General features: G+C 41.4%; 1 protein-coding gene across 1 annotated transcript in view; it reads right to left on the minus strand.

Moving 5' to 3' along the window:
- The window catches only part of ppp2r3a (protein phosphatase 2, regulatory subunit B'', alpha), a 67,370-nt gene that overhangs the window by 13,580 nt on the left and 27,099 nt on the right, over positions 1-26,691 (minus strand). Inside the window, exon 2 of the mRNA XM_015032967.1 lies at positions 13,098-16,686. Coding sequence (XP_014888453.1) covers positions 13,098-15,857 — 2,760 coding nt within the window. The 5' untranslated portion in view covers positions 15,858-16,686. The remainder of the gene's footprint in view (positions 1-13,097; positions 16,687-26,691) is intronic.

Below are 26,691 nucleotides of genomic sequence, written 5' to 3' on the forward strand. Positions count from 1 at the left end.
ATATATATATATATACATATACATATATATATATATATATATATATATATATACATACATATATATATACATACATATATATATATACATATACATACATATATATATATATACATATACATATATATATATATATATATATATATATACATACATATATATATATACATACATATATATATATATACATATACATACATATATATATATATATATATATACATACATATATATATATACATACATATATATATATACATACATACATATATATATATATATATATATATATATATATATATATATATATATATATATATATATATATATACATATACATACATATATATATATGATGTCACAATATATTTTTTTTTACCTGCAAGAGTCATCAACAGCAGAAGGAGGGACCGGGTCGGTCAGCGTGCTTTTTTGTCTGTCGGCCATATTGGATTTAACAAAAATAATTTCTTGCATTTGCAGATGATGGCCAGTAGTTGATAGTGTCCACTTCAGTGGTCTGTGTGGATTTATAATATAAAAATCCACAAGAAGCACAAAAAAATGGCTTTTAGGCAGCTGTCCACAGTAGTGACCACAATGCATGAAAGGGTTAAGTAAAGCTGGGAAGTCATTTAAGGCAACACCAATCTGAAGCCTTAATGAGAGCAGATTCTTCTGGACTTTTTCAATAAGTTCTTGCAACAAACCTAATTCAAACACATGGACAGCAACTGAATATGATAGCAGAGAAATTAGGGCCAAGTACAGACTGTTGTGTGGATCTCTTTCAGGGCAACACAAGCTGGAAATCTAGCCCCCTCTAGCGATCCAGAGGCTTATGTCGTTTTTGGACAGTAAAAACAATTTTTGTTTTGTTTTGTTTTGTTTTTAATTTTTAAAATAAATGTAATATTTGCTCCTAACTCACTTCCCAGAGTTTTATGTCATTATGTTTTTTAAAGCATTGTTTTGCAACTGAGGGTGAGGGTTTTGATTCTCACAAGACTAATGGAGGAGTTGTGCTCATCTATGGAAATAAACCCAGAAAAATAAGTGAGTCACCTTATGTTTTGGGTAACTCCCTATACGCCGTCCTGAATTCTTCGGAACAACTGGACGCCATGCCGAAGCCAAGGTCGCATACCAATCCCACACACACACACACACACACACTCACAAACTTATTATCTTCTCTTCCTACCCTCTTCTGATTCTTATGCTGCAGTGGGAAACAGTCCGCAACTCGTAATAAACTGCAAATATGTTCCAGTATTCCCCTGGTCCCCGTTGTATCACTAAATTATACCTCTAACGCTTCTTGATCTCAACCTTATCAATTGCAGCAATGCAACTATGAACTCGTTTATCTCCGTATAAAGTGATATGTGTGTGTATTTAACTGTGAGCCCCAACAGATGCCGCCAAGCAGCTGTGTGCTCTTTTCCTGTCTGACTGACAGATGGTGTAACCCAGCCTCCCCGGGCCCCGCACTGCCTGGGCCTGGGACCAGTTTAGCGGTGAAGACAGTGAGATTGGTGTGGGGAGTGAGTCCGATCCTTCAAACATCCAGGATTTAGTGCTGCGCTGCGCTCAGGTGACATGAAAACAAACTCTGGCACAAACTGTTCCCTTTGAGAAGGATGCAGAGAGCCGGTGAATCGATGGCACACTGAGGAAAGACTGAAGAGGAAAAAGACACGGAAAATTCTGATGTGTTTCACGTTAGCCATTACCTTTGTTGTTGCTCACTGAAGAAATCAACTTGTGTTTGGGTTATTTTTGGCTCTCAAGGTTTTTAAGCTCCAGTTAAAACGGTCATAAAGTCCAATTAAAGTGGGACACAGTTCAGTGGTTCAATTAATTTAAAAAGGAAATCAATTTAAAACTGATTTCCAACAAATGTTAACTCAAAGTAAAATGGTCAAGTATTACACTTAGTTCAATCCAGTCATGTAGTAATGTAAGATGCATCCCAAGCTGTAACATTGAGTTTTTGTGTAGCTGCGTTTTAAAAAAACATAAAAATAAAAAAAAACACACACACAGTCTTTTTCATGCAAAATTATATCATAGGAAGTATTATTTTTTTCTTTTTAGCTAATGTATCTTTTTAGCTAAAGTATTTAGCTAATGGTTTTCAGTATTTGTGGTGTCGTTCACAAAGAAAGAGAGAGTGAGTCAGCTGCTGCGGCTTCCTAATTGTTGTTTTCATGTAATCTCCTCCTTCTTTTGCAACTTTGAATCGAACAGATGATTATAAATATGTTCATAAGAGCTTAGTTTATGAAAGAGGACAAGCTTGTAAATACATTTTGTCACGACTAAGTGGAACTGGGTTGAAATATGCTGCCAGCTGAGTTAACAAGTCGTATCAAAACAGAGTAAAATCCCAGTACGAGTCTAGCCCTTTGGCTAACTGCTCCACATAGAAACATGATTGAAGTAAAACGTGTTTATTAAACGTGTTTATTAAAGCCTTCAGCTCCATTCTTCAGGAGTCAGTGTTCCACATGTTTTAGATTTTCAACTATTTGCTGGATCAAATTAAAGGTTCATTAGTTGGCTCCTGCAGAACTTATGACACAGTAAGCAGCTATTTAAATGGCAGTACTATGTAAGGTCAACTTTTTTTTTAGCTTTATAGCACGTTATAATGTTGTTCCCTCATCATGCTTTGATGCTTGGATTCTTTTGTGCATGTTTTAGAAATCTGCCATGGCAACCATTCAGTTGTGCAAAACGTCTGGGGGTACCAAGCGGCATCTTCAAGGAGTTTCGTGGCTTACGAATTTCTGCCTCACAAAGCACCCTTCCCCTGTAACACTCCAGCTCAGCTCCTTCAGACTAGCCTGGGTCAATAAGCAAACACCTGGTGGATCGTCACTTCAGGTGAGCTCGCTATACAAACTACTTTTTAGGGCAACGCTGGTAAAAACGTTAAAGGATTAATTGTGATTTTTTTTTTTTTTTTATTGTACTTTGCTGATACTGAGGTACTAAAGCAAATATTTCCCCCTGTGCAAACCTGGGGACGGGGAGATGAGGAGAGGAAAAGCTGAAGAAATAATGGAAGATTACTGAAGGAAAAATGGGAAGCAATTTTGGTGCTGAGTGCTAAATTTCCCAATCCTGTCCTGTGCTCACCACTCGGACACAATCCAGTCCCACTGCAACAGAAATAAACGAGTCACGAGCCTTCAAGGCATTGATCGTATAAGTACAGAACCGGAAGTGTTGAGCGGTCAGCTGTCCAGCAACAACTGTCACCTAACTGTGGAGTACACACTTGAGATGCACACACGTCGTCCTCCAGGACTTAATTAGTCCACACAAATTGTTCTGCGTGGGTCTGTGTGAGCATCCATGTATGCCTTGATGGATTCACTTAACTGGAACTGTTTATTTCTGTCTTTAAGAGCAGCTAAATAGTGTGAACATGACAGCTTCCTTAACACACACCCCTAAATCACACACACACACACACACACACACACACACACGCACACGCACACACACACACGCACATACACTCACTCACTCTATGAAACTGGCTGTCTACTGAGTGTATATTTATCTGGGTGAGGTTAGCGACTGATTTCATATTTATTTCTGCTTCAGGCACCAGGCAGAGTTTACTCACACACACATTAATTAATGGACGCAGGTCCGACAGCATCATATACAAAGTATTAGGAAAAGATGATGGATGTAATGGGAAGACTTTAGTCATTAGATATAAAGCCAAGTTTAAAATGTTAGAGGTACAAGAGGAAACCCGATAAATTACGGGTAATGATAGTTTGGTTGCCTTTTTTCTGGCTTTTTGAATTTAAGTTGAACTCAAGAGTTGACACTTGAGCACAAACTTCGCTAAAAAGCCTGGTTTTAGTTCAAAATTATGTCAAAACTGGACTGCAACATTTTTTCTGAAACGGCGTCAAAAAATAGGTGCTGAGCAAGAAAGCAGATTTACTACCAGTGTCATGGAGTGAACGTCTGTTTCAGCTGGACGGACACAATATCCTGCATCGGCCATTGCGCTCAAACCATCAACACAATGATGAAGTCCAAGAAAGTCAGTCTTTTTGTCAAGTTTACCTACGATACGTCACATAGACTGAAGCAAGAACATGAAGAAGAGAGTAAACCAGACTTTCAGTCAATAATTTCTATAGTATTTTCCACGAACACAATGTTGATGAGCAAAGTGCTTCACCAGATAAAGAGAACATGAGAGCAGGTCGAAAGGGAGAATGGAAAACCAGATAAAGCCAGAAGTTTCACACCATGCTTAAGTGAAACTTCTTTAAAAATCTATCAAAATAATAAATAAAAAAACTCTTGAGCTTTGATTTCAACAAGGCCAAGTTCATTTATATTAGAACTAGGGGAAAGACGAAGGTGCAACTGCAGAAAAGGCACATTCACACCAGCGTTTGGACTTAGTCTGAGGAACAGTGAGTAAGAGACTTTGCCACAAACAAAACCAAAAAAACACTGTAGCAAGATTCTTAGGTTTCCAGACAGCAAGATTTCCCACCGCGCTACAAGAAAATGGGACATCCTACCGTGGAAAAGAAGCTTTGCAACTGAATGTGAATATGTTCTTTTAAAAGGGATTCATATATGGATTCTTGTATAAGTCTTGCAGGATGAGGGAAAATGGGCCAATTATCTTCGTTCATTGAATACAGACTGAAGCAGTCTTGGTAAGAAAAAGGTGGAAAGTAACCCTCCTACCTAATTATTCCTAAATGTTGACTCAAACGGGCATAAAAGGTTGACATTACGTCCAGTGTTGTTTTCTCTGTGCGTCCGTATCCAATTATACTTTAAAATCTTGCCAAGACAGCTTTGCTCTGTGTGGCTGACTCACCAGAGATGATACTTCTCAAGAACATTTCATCATTCCTCTGGCCTCTGCGGTCTTCTGTCACATCATCAACAATCACCCTGGTCCGATGAAAACCATCACGACCCTTCCCTCACATCGCCTCCATGTGTTTTAAAGACAATATGGCGCAGTTTCAGTGCCAAAATTAAGACTGTTGCGCATCCAGCGGTGGCTACGTTTTCGTCACAGAAGGCTATATCCATTCTGAAGCTGCATACTGAGCTGACTGATGATAGGCTGGCATCGGTAACTACGCTACTAAAAACTGACACGAAGGGGCGAATATTTACGTAATCACTTATTTTATGTTAAATAATTGTAATTTAATAGGAATTAGTTTTTACTTTGACATTCAAGGGTTTATTTGTAACTTTGTAGGTAAAACAAAAAAGCCACATTTTGTACATTATGATGGATTTTTAAAAGTATTTAAAAAGGGTAAACCATCCAACGGACTGAATACTTTTATAGGCACTCTAAGCTGAAGAGATCTTATTGAGACATAAAACCTTTTATCCAAATTCGATACTAGTACACGGGGTGCTCCCCAAACTGGGGAGGACCAAAATGTAGCAATTAGTTCTAATATTTATGTTTTGCTCGGAGGATGAAAGAAACATTAAGAAGATTTACAGACTATAAATATGTCCGACCGCGGGATTGATCTTACTTGCTTGGATCAAGAATGAAGGAGGGAAAGCACAAGTTTTCTCAATAATTATGAGAATTTGCTCAGCTGTGTATGATTACACTACAAAAAAAAAAGTGCTCCGTTATTTCTGGATCCAACTAAGATTATTTCTTGGAGTTGTAAATTAAGTAAAATAAAATGAAGTTGGTAAAAAGTAAAAAAAATAAAAATAGCTCCACTTTCCATGGCGCTGGAGAGTGTGTATCGTTTTGAATGCCAGCCATATGTTTTTTTTTGTGTTTATTTTTTTATGGGATGTTATTTTTATTTTAGACCAAGAGTCAAATTACCTCTTCTAAGTTTAAACCTAAACATGATATGATGGGAAGCAGGTTACTACCCCATGTGTATCCATGTGATTGTGCATCGACTCGCTTTGGACCAACACTGCCAAATGCCATCACCATGGCGATAACCCTTTCCCTGGATAGAGATGTGGGAGGAATGCTCTCAGGGCTCCCATGCCAAGAGTGGGGAAACACAGTTCACTTCACTGCTCTAATGTTCTTTATTTCCAGTCTCGCTTCCTCTTGACAAGGAGCTGCAAGCACTCCCACAGCCCAGTTACCTTGGGAACCGCCCTCCCCTCTCCTCAGAGTCTGAAAGATTGAATCAGGTTCAAGTGCCGCTTCCGTGATAGATGAAGTGAATCAGTGCCATCCACGGTCTAGTTCACATCCGAATCAGAGGAAGACAACATGGGAGTAGTTAAAAACACAGCTGCTTCTGTCTGAGTGGAAGCAGAGGCTGTTCTGGCATAATAAGATTACATCCTCAAACACCAAAACAGACCGTGATGCAGGTTTTATCCCATAGCGAAGTATTCCACGCTGGCTGGAAATACGCGAGCCTGAAAGGTGGAACCAAAACATTCACCGTGAAGCTCAGTCGTCAACTCCTTCCCACATACAAAATTAGAAGACACACCCCCAATGGCTTTTTTTTCCCCTTACAGTGTACACCATTTAATCATCCACTACTGTCTGTGGACCTGAGACGCAAAATTTATGGCGACTAAGTGATTTCAATCCCACAGCCTTTCAATATTGTATTCAGATCCATCCAGTAGAGCTGAAACATGGTTATAAAAATTTGAAATACTTGGGACATGAAAAGACTATTAACTCCCCTGCCCTCTAGTTTTTATATACATATTCATTTTTAATCACATCAGGTCTTTTTGTGTCAACACAGAAAAGACATCCTGCACTGTTTTCATCCATGCATCTGATTTAAATTCTGCAATACTCAGGTTGTCCTGCAGATGGTGCCAAAAATCTCTTTTCATTTTAAAACCAAGCGCGGGCTTGCAGTTAGGCTGAAGTCACATTAGAGGGCGGTAGAACTATGTTATTACCCCCTAGCAGTGAGAATGGAACTGACTGATGACGACGCCGAAGGTTCTGACCCCCTTTTGGCTCTATATTCTCATCGACTCACTTTTGGAAATTAGATATGGCTTGTATTTGCATCAACATAGCAACAGCATGCAGAACTGCCACTGATGACTTATGTTAATGACAAAATAGATGTTGATTAAGGTTGTATCTTATTCACATTAAGTTAAATTAGAGGTTGCCAAGTTAAGGCATGTTTTGGAAGCATAAATCCTGGTATGGATTCTGGTAAGAGCGTCTCATCAGCGAGGGAGAACACTCCTGGCTTAGTTTGGGTGGAGCTGAGCTAGGTTCAAAGGGAGATGGATAAATACGTAGGCTGGAAGTTGATGGGTGGAGGAGTGGGTGACACCCAAGTCTTTACAGAGCCATGATGTTCTGGAACACTGGCAAGCTCTTTTACAAGGAAACAAAGATCCCTGAGCACACACAGGCACATACACACCCACCCCAACACAGTGGTGCCGATTTAAAAATAAAAAAAAAAAAAAAAAAAAAAAAAAAACATTCAGCCTGCGTCTGATCTCCCATGGTGCCGCGATTCTGCAAGGGGGAATCCCAGTCAGCCAATCGCATTGTACAACTTATATTCTGGGATGGGGGAGTCCTTCCTCCCAACTTCTGCTTATAAACATGTTGTGGTGGTTTCCACAGCAACCCCGGGGGAAGCTGAGGGTGTTACGCAGTCGTGACTCCCTCCGCTCGACTTTTCAGATGAAAAACTCTACGTGCACGAAACAGTTAGGGTTGCGCGTAGAGTGCGCACACACACTCATACTTGAGAGGCGCGCATCGCACTAGGAACAGTTGGGTGACATCCAAGCGTTCACTGAGAGTGGAGAATTATGGGGTAGCCTCAATGAGCGTGTGCACATAACAATAAATCAGAGAAGCATGGAGGTAACTAAACCATTTCTAAGCTGCTTGAATTGTCTTTTATTATGGTGACCACAAACTTTACTGTATTTTTTAGCTAAAATTTTAGTCTGTCCACGCTGGGGTAGACATAACCTAGAAGACTTGCAGCTGTATTTGCAAAAAAAAAAACAAAAAAAAAAACAAATAATTCTACAATGTATTGACTCACTTTTTAGATTTTTATTTGTAAATCATTTCAAAAACCACATTTATTCCTCCTCACAAATATGCACTACTTGTGTCACATCAAATGCTATGAAAATACACACAATGGCAATGGATGCTTTTTGCAAGCCCCTATATGTGTGTGTGTGTGTGTGTGCGCGTGTGATCATTTGGATGTGTGTACTGTGGTGAATGTCCCATTGTTCAGGCTGACCTTGGAGTCTATTGGAACCATTCTTACTTGCACAGCAATCCAAACCTCCCTGGCTGAAAGTATATTGAGTGTGTAGCTAAAAGTGCACGCATTCGTCCGTGTACTTGCACCTAGGTCAAAACGAGCAACTTTCCACTCTTGGCCAAAGTTCCTGCTGTGACCTTATTTCCTGTGGAAGCGGCCAAGGAATGATGTCACCCTCTGCAGACCCAAAGTCAACAACTGCACAATGCAGGGCTCACCGGCATGAATCGTTTCCCCTCCAGGTGCTGCAATTTGAGTTGCCTTACTCCATCTTTCTGTCATCCTTTTTTAATACCCATGAATTTTTTTCCCCTCCATTTCTTAGCCAGGAACTAAAATAAAAATATTTTATTTCTCCTCTTTGTCACAAACATTTATTCTTCTGCCTCTCTTGCCCTCTTACTACTTCTTCCACCTTATATTATTTTCTTAACTGCCTAAAACAAAACATTTCATACTTTTTCCCCCGGACGGTTAATTGCTCTCTTGTCAAGACTAAAAAAAAAAGTAGACAGTAAAAGTTTAACACATGAATATACTTCTCGTTAAATCCTAATGCAGCTTTAAGCTGTATGGTTATTCATATCCAGCCAGCGCACCTGTGTACTGTGTTTTTTTTATGCTTATGATCTTAAAAGTAGAAAGAGTGGATCAACCTTCAGGCAAAGTACTGAAAGAAGGTCTTTGCCGCTAAGCAAATGCAAAGCAAAAAGAAGTACATGGGGTTGGAAAATCCGAAAGAAATAATAATGAAAATAAGGATTTATTTTTATGTTTATGGGAGGACCAGGCAGGCTATAATGATTCTGAAAAATAGTTGTAGTCTGCCTAAATAATTGCAGATAGCAATTTTGTGATACCCGTAAGAGCTCTGCTGGTTCTGATGGCGCTCGTTATAGTGAAACAATTATTTAATTTGCAATAACTGTGCTTTCAGCGAAGTGAAAAATATTTGACCATATAAAACCAAACAGCTAAGGGCAAACCTTTAATTTAAGCTTATTATTGCCGTTTCTCTTTTGACTTTACAGTTTTAGACCTAAATGCAATGCATTTTTCAGAGTAGGACATTCTAAATGTTTTCATACTCTGTCAAGTAAATCATCTTGCTTAGTGTGCTTGTACATGTTTGCCACTTTCTGCACATTCAGGAAGAACGGTTAGCCAACCAGTGCTATTTTGGAACAGCAAGCACGTCCCAAACAGTTGGCAAAACCACTCGAACCACCAGAGGGTTAATAGAGCCATCAGACTGGCAGCTCTCGATGCCGCCAGGGGCCTAAGTGTGTCTGTAAATTATGTCACCGTTCGGAGAGCAGAAACAAAAACATGTCAGACTTCAGCCTCTTATTTTTGGAAGAGAAAGAGGCTGCTGACATGATGAACCTCGACTCGTGGCGCTGCTGCCGCCACGTCTCTATGCTCCGGATGCGGTCTTGCCTTTGAGTGAGGTCGGCTGGCATCCTTGTCGTCATGAAGATAAACGGGTATTTTCTGACTGGATGCAAAAAGTAAATAAAAAAATAAAAACAAAGCCCTGCAGCAGGTTTGTGCCATTAAGAGATTCTCAGATGACCAAAAACAAAAGCACATCACGGAACGTAACAGTTATAACCGATGCTATTATATCGCATATCGACTATTGCAGGTGTAATAAAGTTATCTATAAAATTCATTTGTTTTATTTTAGTTTTGATAAATGCACCTATGAAAAAAGAAAGAATAAATTAGCATTAAATTAATACTTGTTCTAGTACTAGTGCAGAATATCACTCCATTTCACCATTTTGCTCTTCGGGGTAAGACAAGTATACTGTAGTAAGCTAATATTAGCTGGTTCGTTAGTCAGGCTATCTGCTCAGGAAGAACCTGCAGGCATGCTGCTATCAACTCGCCAACTGTCATGTTATGTTAATATAAGACTGATGTTTGTGCTCTTTAATTTCCATGTTTTTTCCAATTAAATACATTTATAAACAATAAAATGTGTAGTTTTGTTGGCTGGTTTTGTTTTTTGTAGGCTTCTTTCAGCCAGCTGACAGTCAGTATGTAGCAACAGGTGGAGGAAGGACATGATGGATTGCTCTAGTTTGAGTCTCAACCTTTTTTTCATCAACAGTATCCAGATTGCCTAAAACATGCTAGGAGTTCAAATATCGTATTATATTAAACACAGACATTAAACAATTGTCTATTAATCTATTAAGATTTAATTTAGCTTTCCAAAACCGTCCTGAATTTCTTTAACCCATTATTTTAAATTGATCAAATACTACTACTCCATATGAAAGGTAAATGTACATCTGTGTACAAAAGAAATAAAATTACTTCCCATCAAATGAGATACAAAATGTTATTTATGAGACTCAAGACTCAGATGAAGAGTCTAAGTCAAGTCTAACATGTTTTTGAGACTTAAGTGAGTCTCTAGTCCAAATCTGAAACTCGAGGGGCTTGATGGTTGTTGAGCAATATTAGCATAATTTCCAGAGTGCCAGTCTTGGTGCTCTGGAGCTATTCTCAAACTCAGATGCGACATACAGTAGCAGTGGATCGTCTTACTGATGAGACAACACACACACACGCAACGCAAACAGTCATGTTTTCGTAGGACACCAGTCTTCATCTACTGAGACTCGTTCATCTGTAGGTCTTTTCCTTGCATATGCACTTGCATTTCCACAAACATACCCCCTTATACAGCTGAAAAATTCATGATAAACTTGTGTTGACTTACACATCGTCCCACACACCACACGCAGGTCCATTTACACTGTGGCGACAGTAAGTCTGTTAGCGGGATGCCATAGTACAGAGGGGTGGACAGATTTAGGTCTGCCTAGCACCTAGTTCAGCCGGGGGCTGGTGGTGGGTTGGGGAGGGGATGCAGGGTAATGACACCATTAACACTCAACGTGCCAACAGCCCCAGCCTCCCTCCACCAACTCCAGCCGGGCTCCAATCGCCAAGTCTCATTAGGTTTCTCTGCCCTGCACACAGCAACAACTGTTATTCAACCTCCCAAAATACCAGAGCGACCAATCACAGGGCAGCGAGAGGAGTTGCGGTGAACATAGACTTATTGTCTCACTGCAGGTAAAAGAAGGACACTAAGGAGATCAACACAACCTGCAAGCTACTAAAACGAAATCCGAGAATGCATGAAGCACTGGAGGCAGAGAAAACAAAACAGTGAAGAGGAAGCAGAATCAACTGGGAAGACTTGACAACGAAGGCCGAAAGAGATTGTGTAATGATGTGTTGGTTTTGTGTTTTGTCAGTTCTGCTCCAACAGGGCCAGCTACCATGGTAACCTCATATGTAGGTGCCCTACATATCAGCAGGGCATAAGGTTACAGAGCTCGGCACATAAACACATACAAACATCAGTGGGAGCCTTTTTAGGAGGACTAATGGGAGAGGATTAAAAAACTTAAAAGAAGAAAGAAAAGTGACAATAGAAATGATTTGAAGGAGTGTGGATATGGAAATGTGGGCATGTCTGTCGCACATAATTCTCTAAATCCATAATGTGCTGCTAAATATCCACATCACAGACAGGTGGAGGCAACCCTTCTTTCTGAGATTATACACTGCAATGTTGGTACCCACTGTGGTGCACATGCACACACACACACACACACACACACACACACACACACACACACACACACACACACAATAACATGCTCCAGTTCTCTCCTTCACAGCCTTAAATTACCTTTAAATATTCCCCAGTGAGGAAAGCAAAGCACACACAAGGCCTCCACACACACACACTGATGGAACAAAACACATACAGGAAAAGTCAACAGAGAGAGAACGTCTCCTAAAACAATGAGCTGTTCTGTTCCACGATTTGGAGTTTCAGCCTTTATTATCCAAGCACAGACACCGACACTGAATCAGCACACTCATCACACTTAATTACACTCTTCATGCAGCCCCGTCACTCAGAGAAGCTACATCCCTAACACTTTATAAGGCAGTTGTTTATCGGGGAATTTTTCTGCCATAATCCAAGAGCACACATTTTCAGTCTGAAAGCAGGATTTCCTATCTTTTGTTCTCAAAACTGTTTAGTACTTTTGCTTACATTTTTATTTTGAAAGCAGGACTTCACATCTTTCTTCTCAAAACTTGTAATAATTGTACTCAAAACATCTCCTAGCGCTCAGACTTGGTCTCTATTCGACTCTCTGCTCGCTTACGAAACACAGAGCTGCCTTTTGGCACAGTCGACTGGCAACCTCTCAGCCAATAGAATGAAAGTGTTGTACTGGGTGCGTTTGTTTCCTTCTAGCGGGTGTGCCTGTGTGGCTACTATCTATTGTTAACAACCTGCGGCACCCATTGGATGTAGGGAGAAACATCGACGTCAGCTTTCTGCTCCGTAGTACACTAAACATCCGTCAGATCTTAGGTAGGATTTTGTTCACCCAACCAAAGACAACATACTGGAGTTCACAGGGAGTCCTTCCTTGCCCCAGATGTCCTTCAAAGCCGTCAAAGTGGTACCCAGCTAATGATCAGCATTATCAGTGTTCAACTAATTGCAAAGACCTGCAGGGATGTTGTCTTCCTGACAATGTGCACCACCATATGAGTCATAAATAAAACATCTTAAGAATGTTGAATATAATGGGCATACTTTTAAATAAATCTGTAAGATTTATTGGGCTTCCAAAGGGTTGTAATATAATTGCTTGACTATACATCTTCATAAAGCAGTGAATGTAAGTATCTTTGGTTAATTCGTCGACAGTGCATTTGTGACTGTGGGTTACTTACCCTGATGACCTCTGGAGTCTGCTGGATGAGAAGGGTAGAACCAGTGTTTCTCGAAGCCGAGGGTTCACCATCAGCAACGACGGCATCTTCTGTGGCTGATAGGGCAACAGGAGATGGTTCTTCTACAGAGACTGCAGGTGCGGGTTCATCTTCAAGGGTGCAATCCTGAAGGTTTCCAGGTGTATAAGCTCCAGAAGCAGGCAGGGATTCTGAACGAACCTCGACTGTAGGAGTTTCAGTAGTTTCATCTGGCACTGACTTGGACACATTTTCTGGATTGGCATCTGGTGTAGTTTTAGGTTCAGATTCAACTGCGGCATCACACTCCGCTTCAGATGCTGCACTTATAAAAGCTAATGCAGATAAAACTTTGGGTGCATTTTCCTGAGTGTGATTTGAAGCCACAGGTTGGACTACAGCTGTGTGCGTGGAGGGAGTAGTGGGGACCACCGGTGGAATTGTGTTGTCTGGTGTTTCGGCCCTACCAGCAGTGACCAGCGTATCCTGCAGGAGCCTCATCACCTCCTTCTCCTTTCCAACTTTTCTCTCGGCACTACCTGAACTCCCTGCCCCAGAGTCAACAAGTTCCTGGGCAAAACTTTCAATGCTCTCAAGAATTCTCAACAACAGTGCCCCATCCTCTTCATCCCCAGTGCCAGGTTCACTGTTCTCTCCCTGAGGAGGAGTGGGGCTCTGGGTCACCCTGGAGTTAACGCCATTCATGCCCAGGTGGCTGGTCGGTTTTTGAACCTGGTGCTGAGCCATTCTGGCTTGAGTAAGAGACTCGTTGGAGACAATCGCTTGTGCTCCTCCTCTCTTCCTGGTCTTAGCAGGAAGTGGAGGCTCCGTGGTTCTAGGATGGCTCATACTCTGAGAGAGATTCTCCAAGTCCATCAGTAGCTTATCAATGTCATCATTTCTGTGTGAAGTAGCTTTGGGTGTCGAGACTGTTAAAGAGGTGGAGGAAGGCCAAGTGGGAATGTAGCTGGAGCTTCCTGGCAAATGATTTGAAGAATTATTAGCTGTGTTAGATTGCGATAAGTGCAGTTGTTGCCCCATGATAGTTCCATTTTTGTTCTGGGTCATGTTAATCCCTCTGGTTGGCATGTGTGTCGGCTGTGAGATATGATCTGCAGTCTTTCCGATTTCTGCCTCCTCTTCCTCGATGTATAGAGCTTCCATGGGTGATGTCGGGGGAGTGTGTGTGAATGATGATGTAGGAGAGTTTCGAAGAGGGGAGGGTGAGTGTGTTGGAGAAGAACTAGAAGGCGAACATGTCACAGGTGGAGGAGACAGAGTGTGTTGGGTGCTCAAAGAAGGATGTGTGGACTGTAGTCCATTGGTAAGTGAGGTACCCTTTGGCGAAACTGAACTCTGGACTGATTTGGCCTGGTTGGAATCTGATTTTAATAATGTGGACGAAGGTGAGGCTGACGAAGGAGCAGAAGATGTTGAGTGTAAAAATTTCTTGGAGATGGGAGGTGACTGCACAACGTCTTCATAGCGGGGAGGTTGCTCATTGCCAAAGATGGGAGAAAAGGGTCCCTGTTGGATAGAGTGAATTGTGTTGATCAGTTCAGCGAGGTCACTATGCCCACTCCCAGGTGCGCCTTGACCGCCCTGCCCCATGCCTCCCAGACTTCCAACCCCTTCCAACTCTAAAGGAAGTCTCTTGAGATAGGAGCTCAGTCGGGTCATCACAGCCCGATAAACACTGTCAGGATTTGTTCCTCCGTCCTCTGGCCCTCCACCTGCCTTGCGCCTGATGCATTGTTTGATGATGTCAGTGCATTTCTTTAGGTCTTCAGAACATTTAAGCAGGATGTCAAGGCAGGCACGGATGTCCTCACCACCTGCCCCCCCACTGCCAGCCTCTGCCCTTGTCTTCTCTAGCAGTCGGGCAATTAGGTTCTCCTCTCCAAGAGTAGTGCGGTACAGTGATGCCACGGTGTTTAGACTCTGGTCCAGTGATCCAATACTTGAAAGGCTGCTTGTAGAGCCATTACCCACTTTCGTGGTGGCTGACAGAGAACCAGAGCTCCCCTTTAACTTTGCTTCTTCTGCTCCAGTTCCTTTCCCTAGCATAAATGGCGGCACATTCTCATCATTAGAAGTAATTATGCCATTTGTCATGCTATTAGTTGTTGTGTTTGTTGTAAGACTGGAGCTGAAGTGGCCGTAGATGATCTCCAGGTCAGTTGAGCGACGACTAAAAGAGTCTGGGCGTACTTTACGACCTTTGCGGAGAGTAACATGACTAGAGGAGGACAGGCGGAGCTTGTCAAAGGAAAATTCTTTGAGCTTGCCGCTGGCCAGGTTAATGGCCTCTTCAGTAATGTCCTTCAAGCTGCCAGAGCAGGTCAGGTTGCCAGTAGATCCTGTGCCACTCGAGGTCTTTTTACCCCGCCATGTGGGGCTGTCTTCCCCTAAAGACAAATTGCCACTGCTGCCCGCCCTCTCCAGACCACCGTTATGAATAGTATCCATGGAAACACAAAGTTTATTATGGTTGGGAAGGTGCGGAGAAATCATGTTACGAGGTTGCATGGGCGAGCTGTTGAAGTCATTGAATGTGGCATCGGGGTCAACAAGAAACTCAGAGCACGTGCCACGGTGTGCAACGGTGCAGTCTAAACCTTGGGACAGCGCCCCGCATGGCCCTGAGCAGTAGTGCACAGCTTGGGAGTGAGCACGTCGGTCCACCACCACGCTGTTGTAGCAGCTCACACTGCTTACAACGACACGATAGGCTGCTGCCATGGTGGCCAATTTTTTTTTTTTTTTTTTCAAGACATAAGATAGTCAAAGGTCATAAAATTTACAACAAACAAGAGATGTATAACAGTTTCATAAAATATCTTCTTGCTAAAATTTTCACTTTTAAAAAGCAACACAGTACATGTTCAATGGCTGAATCATCGTGTCGAAATACTGCGTCTTTGATCCGATCCGTGTCATTGTCATCAGACATATAACATGAACACAAAATATTAATAATTAATACCAGAAAAGGAAGACATATCAAAATTTTCAGAGTTAAAATATGTTCATAATTTCAAAGCTGCAGGTTTCAAAGGCTTTGATTGCTTTTTTTTTTTTTCTCTTTTTTTTTTTTGGGAAGGGCAAAGACTTTCTTGTCCGAGATCCCTGGGTCTCTTAATAACAGCTGTAAGGTCTTGCCTCTCTCACAACAGGCGCATTCTCCTTTCGCTCTCCAGCAGCAGCTCATTAGCCACTAATGACAACCATGGAGGAGGGTGACAAGAGAACATCCAGCAGGGTTATCACAAATACCTCCACAGAACAGCCCCAGGGGTTTCATTCAAGGCCAGGAAGGCTTTACGCTGCTCTGGCCCGTACCCATGTACAGGGAAATGGCATGTAGAGAGAGATCTCATTTTCCTTGCAAGGCCGACGAACACTTTCTGACTCCAACACAGCTGCAAAATAGCAGGGGACTGGCCAGAGACTCCGTCTTTTCTCTATGACGGGGCGTCTTCAGATCCCTCACTCTTGTGCGCTCTTTCAAGCCCTCATGCTGTCAGCCATGTGTTCGAACGAGTGTGCACGTCTGACTGCAGGGCACCACCTGTGAGACAGCAAAGGATAGCAGGGAGAGAAGATGAGAAAGAAGGAAAGTGAAAGTAGGGAGAAAAAATATGTCATTCAGAGAGATACCAAAAGGTTCATAGTAAGGTTTAACACAAACCATCATCAAATACGATACATTACTCACAATATATATTTTTATGTCTGATTTGATAGTGTAATGACCCAGTGCAAGATTCAGGACAGATGAAGCATCACAATAGAACAGTTTTAAATCTGTGCATAAGTTGTCAGAGTCGCAGATACAAGGCAGGATTGCTGGTCAGTGAATTTGCATTTTGAGCAAGTCAGATGAATTTACATTATTTTATTTATAGCGCTTTGTTTGCATGCCAGAAGCCTCATCTTTGTGCACAACATTTTTATACACAGCAAACCCGTCACTGCTGTGTGCATCACAAAGACTATTAAAAACATTGAAATGTTTACCTAGTTATTTACTGCACATTGTATCATTTTCACATAATTCACCATCATTATTGCACATCATAAGTTTTTCTAATGTGTTTTTTTAAAGGTTCTTTGGCAAACCTCTGAGGCCTTCTTGGAGCAGATGTATATGGTAGGGTATCAGAGTCAAGGTGACTGATTTTAATTTGTAGAAATGTTATTTTTCTTTTGACAATTATACCCTACTTTGCATTTGTCTATTGTACAAAATGCAAACAAGCAATAAATACAAAGGGTTTATGGTTATAACATCACAAAATAATAAAAAGTTAATCATGTACAATTATATATATATACATATACACACACACATTTTATTTTATTTTTTCCAACAGCTGTTCTCCACTAAATGTAACACGGCAAGACATATTTCCAAATTTAGGCATTTCCATTGTGGAAAAACTGACATGACTGCACCAGTCAAAAGAAGTGAAACATTACGTAAATACCTGCATCATGACAAAAAAAACAGAAACTGACTGAGCTTGACACGAAGCACTCTGCGCCATAAATCTGCAAGCTCCGTGACTTCCTTCAGACCTCATAGCACAGCTAAATGATCATATGGTAATTTAAAATCAGAGAGTCGAAGTAAAGTAAAGAATTTGTCGCTCAGTTTCCAATAGTCAGGTTTCTCTCCTGAGGTAACTACTCCAACTTGGGGTAAAGCAGTCATGCTTTGTCTTTGTCTGACAACAGGATTAAAACTTCACACCAATAAAGGTGAACCACTACAGGCCAGACATGCTGGGAGACCTCCCATGATGCACTGAGACTATAAGTCCACTCTGCTGCTTTGGTGATTTATCCTCTGTCTTCTGTCTGCTTTTGCTTCTGTGCAGGTTTCACTCTCCTTTAAGCAAAACTTTCCCCCCACGTTATTCTGCATTTCTTTGCTTCTGCTGAGTTTTCTGCACCTTCCCGTCTATCCAGGAGCAGAACAAATATCTCACAGGAGTCCTGCATTATTTACACATTAGCAATAACACCTGGCATTTACAAGTTTGTTGGCAAAGATTTGGGAAGAAGGACTTTGAGAATTACTATATATAAAATAGTAAAAAATAGCAACTGGGTTTGTGTAGAAGACAAGATCCCTCATCTCCCTTTCATGCCTTTTCCTGTCTGTCCACACACACGCATGCACACACAAGTGCAACAGCTTGACGCTGTTGAATCAGACTCTTCAGCAGGAAACTGCACTTCCTGGCAAGCTGCACCTAAAATGTGGACGATCAGAAATAGACTGTTGTAGGGCGGTAATCGCACAGACGGCTCCATGCAAACAGCTCCTCTCACACTCCTTCCGCCTCGCTGTGCACACTCTAAATAACCGTGTGTGTATGTCTTGGTAAATGACAGCTTCCCAAACTGATTCTGAGCATGTAAACAAACCACACTGGTGTTTATAACCCACAAAGACCTCTATGGGTACATGCCTTGTCTGTGCTTACGCCCACCTATGGGTGTCGATGAATGCCTCACTAACGCGTATTGCTTTAAAAAAGCTCAAATCAGCACACATTCAGTGCGTCTTTAGTAGATTTAGCACACTGGCACGTTACCTGAGAATAAATGGTGGCATCAGCTTTCAGCTGAATGTCAACATCATAGAGCTTAGTATCTGGATAAAAAAATAAATAAACATTGCTTCTTGCTAAATCCACATTGGACAAGCCTTCTCATAACCATGGTAACAAACCTGCTTCAAGTTCAGAAACAGTAGATGCCTAGTTTTAATGCTAAATATGTGAATCATGTCAGAGAAGTCTGTTTTCTAAGTGAAACTGAATTATATTTACTGTCCACTTTATTAGTGACACTTAAAGAACTGGGGCAGTTTTGAGGGGGGGAAAAGGGGATCCAGCCCAGTACCACAATGTACAGTGGTGTACCTAGAGGGGCTTGTGAGTGTTCACAGTGTTTAGCCATTGGCCAGTAGCTGGTATCAAGGTGCACCAAGATTTTAAAAAGTTCTTGTTTTAGAAATTGGTTAAAATTTCTTTCAAGCCGTTCCTGCAGGTTAAAACCTTTTCAATGGAACGCCAGAAAAAATGTCCTTAAGTTACATGGAGCACAAAGTAACACAGAGTTTCCCCACTTTTGTCCTCTGCTGTGCACTACTGATCAGCTGGATGAAAATAACGTGGCTTGTAATAGGGTAGAAAATGAAGAAACACCACTGTTAATTCCTATTAAAACAACACCGGAAAGATAGAAGCTTGCTGGCCGACTATTTTCAATTAAAGCAACGACATAGTTCATTCGTTTGATCTTTTAAAGTTTTCTGTTAACATTGTTGCTGCAGTACAACTGTGAACCTTTTGCTAAATCGATCCATTCCTAATGCTGTTTAGAAATTAATTCTTGTTATTGCGTCTCACTTCCTCGTTTCCCTTTCCTCCATCGGCCTTAAAGTCGTTCTGCATGTGTGGAGGAAGGAAGTATTAAATCACCAAAAGCCATTTCAGTCACACCCTCTAATAGTGCCAGACACAAGTGTCTCTTTGTGTGCGAACAAGAGCAAACATGAACAAAAAGAAGCGGTATATCTGACATCCTTCACAAAATTGTGAATGCTATTTGCGGCGCACGTGCGTTATACTGTCTGCAAAGCAAAGAGTGGAAGTGGAAAGGCCGTCGAGAAGAAATCGGTCTATGTGAACACGACCATAACAGAAACCACAAACATGCCCTCAGGGAGCTGGAGCAGGCCTGTGCAAGAACACTCTTTACACGCAGGTACACACGAACACACACTCTTGTCTGCAAAGCCACATGTATACTAAGAACTAGAACCAGGTAAAAGAGGGGGAAAAAATGCAATGCAAGTACTAAAGGGGTGGAAAGTCTTCATATGGGTTAAAAAATATGCCACTGGTTAAATGTCTCTAAGTGAGCTGCATCCTGACGACATGTTTTTGTAACCATCAACAATGGCTTGCCATTATTTTTGGCAGGATATTTGCAAAAAATTGGCAGATGTAGTTGAAATTAGTTAGTTTTCTCAACAAATAAATAAATAATAGCCTATTTTATCAGTTCAAAAATCTGTTGTGATGTATATTTGGGGTTATTGACCTGAAGATTATTTTTTTGCTATTTTGCTCATTTTGTGCAATGCACCGATGAGAGCAAATACACCCAAGAGCATGGTTTAAAGTTGATAAAAAGCTGAAAGTGTCACCCACGACTCCTCTACACACACACTACACGTCAACTTTGCAAGATAGCTCGACCTTTGCTTTGTCTGGACATTAGACGCGAAACCTGCTCAGAGTGGCCAGCTTTAAATGTCATATGAGCGTCAGGGTCTTGATTTTGGAGTCGATTGTGATCTAACATTGAGTTTCTCTTGAAATCGTCGTTTGCAGTATCTGCTTGTGCAGCATTGCTGTCGCAGAGGAGTCGGACTGCCTGGATGGTTTACAGAGAATGGCCCAAAAAAGGAGAAAATATTCAGAGAGAACCAGTTGTGCGGACACAAATGCCTCGTTGTTTGTCAGAGGAGAACGGGGACGGTGGTTCGAGATGACAGAGAGGCTGCATTCGCTCTAATAACCACAGAATCTCTGAACGGATTGAACCTTGAGGCAGGTGAACTACAGCAGACCACGTTAGGAGCCACGGTTGTCAGCTGGCAACAGGAAACCGAGGCAATAATTCACACTGGATCGCAAAATATTGGACAGGTAAAACGGGAATATCTTCAACTGCAAAGGTCTTTAGCAAAGATGCACATTTCAGTAATAAAAATTCCAACCTCATTTTCCATCTCCATTGCTTTCTCACACCCTTTGATTTTCACAAATGCCGTTCTGACCCAGTTCTCTGCTTCTTTCTGTAATCTCACCATGAATCATTTACTCAGACTACTACAAATCTTGAATACAGAGGCAAGCGCACTTCTTATCTTGATCCTTGCATCAGCTTTCCATCAATCAAAACGCCCAGCTGCCATTTCCTGGCACCAAGAAAAAAAAAAAAAAGGGGGGTGCTAGACAGAGATGCATCCTGGCAGGAGTGATGTATCCTTGTCAAGAATAGGTCAGGTTTCACTTCCCCTTATTCTCTGTCAGCTGTAGAAAGTCAAGTTGAGCTGGACGGGAGGGAGACGGACTGGGTAAGAACGAGGCCATCGATGCTCTTTATTATGCTTCACAACAACAGAAAATAAGCAAACTGCAAGTTTTAAATGTCAAGGCCATTTGTTGTTTTTTTTTAAGTAGGGGAGTTTAAAAAAAAAAAAAAAACTCCCCCACTTATTAAAACGCCATTGCCAGGTTCCACTAAAGATGAGTTACAGTGCAAACCAGATGTCTGTGGACAAGCCAAAACACGGGTCTTAATGCAGGCACAGCCGACACAAGGACCCAAAATCTGACCCCGGTGTCCCATCACGCCTTTCCTTTTCTCTCCTAGGGCTAGTTTAGGTTTTCACGGGACTCGAGGAGACCCAAACGGGTCAGATCTGTGGAATCCTGCTGAGCGCGTAGGCAATTCTGTGCAGGATTGAGGCTGGAGACGTGTGAATCTGGCAGCCACTTGAGGGAGTTTTCTTGTTATGTCTGCCAGAAATATTGTCTGGAAGAAACCCAGGCTGACAGCACAAATCACTGCACTCTGGAGATACAGAGACATTAAGCACAAATATATATATACACACAAACACACACACACACACACACACACACAGCTGTAGCTACATCTGCAGCCCTGATGGAGTCTGTTATAAAATGAAACGGCATGAAGTTATAGGCTTTACAAGTCACATTATGCAGGTAGATCTGGGAACGGACAGTTTTCTTTCTGTTGTAAACATAACAAGCCGTTTCTTGTCTTGTCATGGAAGAATTGGATTAATCCGTTTAGCAGTATTGTGCATGACCTAACTGTGGATGCTTTACTGTAAACATGGGTCAGCATCAGATTATCAAGATATATTATAGACTTGAGTAAAAGATGCATCTCTATTTTCACACAAACTACTTAAATAAAAAATGTACTGCATGATCAGAGGCATTCTTTAACAGAAAAGAAACAATTATTTTTTTACAGCTGCTGAAATAATACGTGGTTCAGACACATTGTCATGCCATAAATTCAGAGTTTTCTAGACTGAAATTTCTTGGAGTTCTCAGTCCATTGTTTGTTTTTTTGTTGTTTTGTTTTGTTTTGTTTTTTTGCAAACTAAAAGATAAGTACAAAGGTTCACAGCGTTCACAGCAAATATTTAACTGGAAATGTTTTGCATATGGTTAGTCTTAGCAAACATTTCACTCATTTTGATACCCAGACTTAGGCAAAAGTATTGAATAACATTTTTTTTTTTTTTTACTTTTTATGCTAATTGAGATATCCAAGCTACAATACAGGGAAAAAAACACTGAAAAAACATGACATTTTAAAGAGATTTCCACAAAAAATGAAAGAAAAATGTCCAATTGTACGAAAAAAAATGTACCACTGGTACTCTGTTTAGTTTAAAAAGCATACCAAATATTGTAATAATCTGAATTCACACCAAAATACACAACTTGACTGTGGTCTATTTGCACGAGAACATTCAAAATATAAAAATTAAATAACTGAACCCTTAAAAACAGCATCCAGACACCCAGGCAGATGATCTTCTTGCAGAAAACATATACAGGCATCAAGGGGACCAATCCTCCTCTTCCTCCTCCACCTCTTCCTCCTCCGCAGTCTGACCCCTCCAGTGCTGCACCAGCTGTTCACCCAACACTTTCCACATCTCTGGGGAAAAACAACCATGTGGACACCTCAGCACCTCATTAGTGACAAAACTCCCCCTTAAGACTACAGGACACATGGTCACACACACACACACACACACTCATGAGCATAAACACTATATAGCCCCTTAGGGAACCCGTTAGGTCAGAGCAGAGGATGTTTTTGTGTTTCTGTGCAGACGAGGGAAAAATTGTGACTCACGTCTTTCCTTATGCTTCCTGGTTAAAACTGCCTGACCTTATAAGGCTGGCAGGCGCAGTTTTGTTCACACGCGTAGATAAAAGCATCCCTACTGATTCCCATGCAGAAGGGCAGAAAAACACGCCATGGATATGCAACACCGTGGTCCGTGTGAGAGTTTGGTGATTAAAGCGGGCCCAAGGGCCTTGAAATCAGCTTCAGAACAATCACTTACACACGTTGCATGCATCCACACAATGTCACACTCACACACGCACACACACCTGTGTGAAAAACCAACACCTACACACACACACACACACACACACACGTCAGCATCCTAGTTCACCGGGAGCTCGTTATGAGTCGGTCCCCGTATCGTCGCTATTTCCAAAAAACACATTTGGGTTGACGTCACGCCTTCGGCTGTGCTCTGCTAATGTACATGGAGTCAGCCGCCAGTCGGCCAGACGTTAGATACACACAAACCCTCCTGTTGGCAAACCGGAGAAAAGAACTCGCAAGAAAATAATAAAAAATCCAACGTAATGCATGAAGACAGCTGACCTGGATTCAGACCGGTCAACACTTTATTTCTGCTACCTCCTACCACTCCAGACCCAAAGGCAACCAACGTACAAGCCAGCTGTATCCAACGGGGAATTGGCTGAAAAAAAATCAACGCAACAATTTTAGAAGTTGGATCGAGTCTAGCGATCGGGGCTCAATAACTCAACTAATTTATTCCTGTTCATTTTGTGCTTCCTGGTAGACAGCTGCACTGACCTCATGCAACTTGGATTCTGTGCCTCTCCTCTCTTCCTTGATTTCCAAATGTAATGAGGACTTTGGATCGCTAAGCAACGCTCTTTTCTCTTTGGACCAGTTGACAGGCTTCCTGTGCGTCAGGCGTCGCTTCACATAAGGGACGCAACTAACTCTTTCAATCTGCAATCCCCAAAACTTTGGATGTCCCTTTGCTTGTTAATCTTTTTTGTCTCCCACTGCTCCCACTGTAGCCAACGGATTCAGCACTTTGGGAACAGCTGCCTTCTTCTGCGCTGGCTTTTCACAGCTTTGCCTCCTTGTGGGGTTTGTCAGCGACTCCTGGAAAACTGTCAACTGACACATATTTATTTATTTATTTGCCAGGAAGTCCCTTGAGATGCGGTCTCTTTTACAGTGGAGACCTGGCCAAGAGGCACACCAGTGGACGGAGTGAATTAAATAAAGGGTAGATACAACATGAAACATCTTAAAACTCACTTAAGCACAAAACCAAATCAAAATAAAATTACAATTCCTTTAGATTGTGTCTAGATTAACAGAAATGGACTCTTAAAATGTAAAGGATAAATTTCACTTTTTGAATTGAATTCCTGAAAAACATAAGCCTGTTATATTAAGACAGCTCCATCGGCCTTTTATGAGTTTTTTTTTTCTGCCCTGCAGCTTTCATGTATTATTTGAGCTCTGAAGGAGTTTCTAGGGCTCCAATGCAAATGTTAAAACAGACATCTCCATGCCAACAGTCACACTTGTACGCCGTAATGTGGCTGCACTGATGGCAAGGTGACTCTTTTTTTTTTTTTTTTACTCAAAGCTGAACTCAATACAATGATCCCTCACTGCTAAAAGCAAAAGCGAAAGATGGTTAGGAGCTTATTTCTGGCTCTGGCTTTTTAATGGGGTACAAGTGGAGGTTTTTAAAGCAGCAGCAATCTGATCTTAATGGATTAAAATGGATTAGCGATAACAGGCACCAAACTGCATGTGGAAATCCCCAATCAGCTTTTTTTACTCCCCAGGAAAAAGTAATTTAGGACAAAAATTAATTTACAAATTTAGCAGAACCCCATACCTGGGGACCGTCATGTTGTTTTCCTTTATCCACAACACTGCAGCCGAAAGTGGTAAGGGCTGGCTCTCTGTGCAGTAAATATTTAACACAACCAGAACTTTGCAGGCGTATCCAACATGTTGGATGAGAGGAGGGTGAACACAAACAGAAATCAACCGGTACGGGACAAAACCGAGCCAGGCGACGGATTTTTCCCACGCTCCGCTTTTGGTTAGCAAAAGCCAGAAAGTCAAGATCTCACATTCCTCACATGCCATTTTTTTCTTTCTTTCTTTTTTTTCTTTTACACCCAGAGATATTCAGCAGCAGCATCTTAGCTGTATAACGTAAACATCCAGTAAGTTATTCTTAAAAGTGAAGGAATCTGTTGGATCAGTACAACTTTCTGTCTACGTCAATATCACACACTAACTTAGGAATTTAAAATGTAAACATTTTTGGTAACTTACTGTGTTAGATCAACAGAAATTACTGCAAGGAGACGAATGGAAAAATAAAAATAGCTTTAAAAAATTACAAATAAAAATTACACAGTTACACTTGCAATGCTTTTGGGGTGTGTCTCTACAAGCTTTGCACTAATAGAGATTGACATCTCTGCCCATTCTTCAAAGCAAGACAGCTGCATGGAAACTGCAGCCTAGACACTCTGAGTCAGCTGCAGTTGTTATACGAGGCCACTAGATGGCACTGTGATTTTAGATGGACGTCAAAGTCCACGCGCCTTGTCGTGTCCTTAGCTTCCATTTCACTGCAAACAGTAACCCGTACAAACAAGCGGTCATGCAACATATATTCCTTATCAGGAACTGCGTTAAGTTGAGCAGGTTAAGTATCCCAAGCTCGACATAGCCCAGCATTATCTGCGATTGATTTTGTTATCTGCAAGGTCATGTGTAGAATAAACCCTACAGCTGTACTTTTAAACGGTGCCGCTATCTTGTCGAGTTCCTCCTGAAAAAGACATTATAGATCTCAATGAGGTTTTTGTCTGATTAAATAAAGGCCATTTTTATGTGCGCTTTCACACCTACAGAGTACTAAAAACAGGAAAGTTTCACTGTGAGACCTGGTTTCAAAAAGTGTCCGCGTGCGAGACTTCGATCACTGGAGACGTGTAAACTAGCGGCTGGATTGCAGCTTAACTGAAGAAGCGGCTTCGTGAAAACTGGGTCTTGGATGAAGAGAATCTACGAAACTCAATTTTTATTGACAGCCAGTTTATCAGTTTGGTTTATGACTGGACTACGACTAAGCCAAGACCTCAACATGGTTTGATCTAAACCTTTCCACTGTAGATCTAGTTGTACATTTAGGGTCATTGTCCTGGTGGAAGGAGAAGTCTTTTACCATGGTTGTCCCCTATTTATCTTCATCCACCTTCCCATCAACTCCAACCAGCTTTGCTGTCCGTCGCTAAAGCCTTGCTTCCCTAAATTTGGTTTAAGATGCTCCAAAACTTTCTCTCTGACCTGTCTGTTGCTCAAGATGCTTTTTTTTCTCTAATAAACCCCTAAGGTCTTCACAGAACACCTGCACTTATACTTAGTCACATCTGCCCTTAATTTTATTTAGCAGTATCAGATCAAAGAAGTTTTAAAACAAATATATCTTATAAACTGATTTATGAAGTAAGTGTAGCCAATGGTGAATTCACTGCCTCTTGCTGGGTCAAACTAATGTGATTGCTCTGGGTTCATCCATCAGGCTCTTCCTAGCCAATACTCATTTCGTGTT

The sequence above is a fragment of the Poecilia latipinna genome, unplaced genomic scaffold (assembly GCF_001443285.1).
Source record: "Poecilia latipinna isolate Pla-1442-1.1 unplaced genomic scaffold, P_latipinna-1.0 Scaffold255, whole genome shotgun sequence".
Taxonomy (NCBI): domain Eukaryota; kingdom Metazoa; phylum Chordata; class Actinopteri; order Cyprinodontiformes; family Poeciliidae; genus Poecilia; species Poecilia latipinna.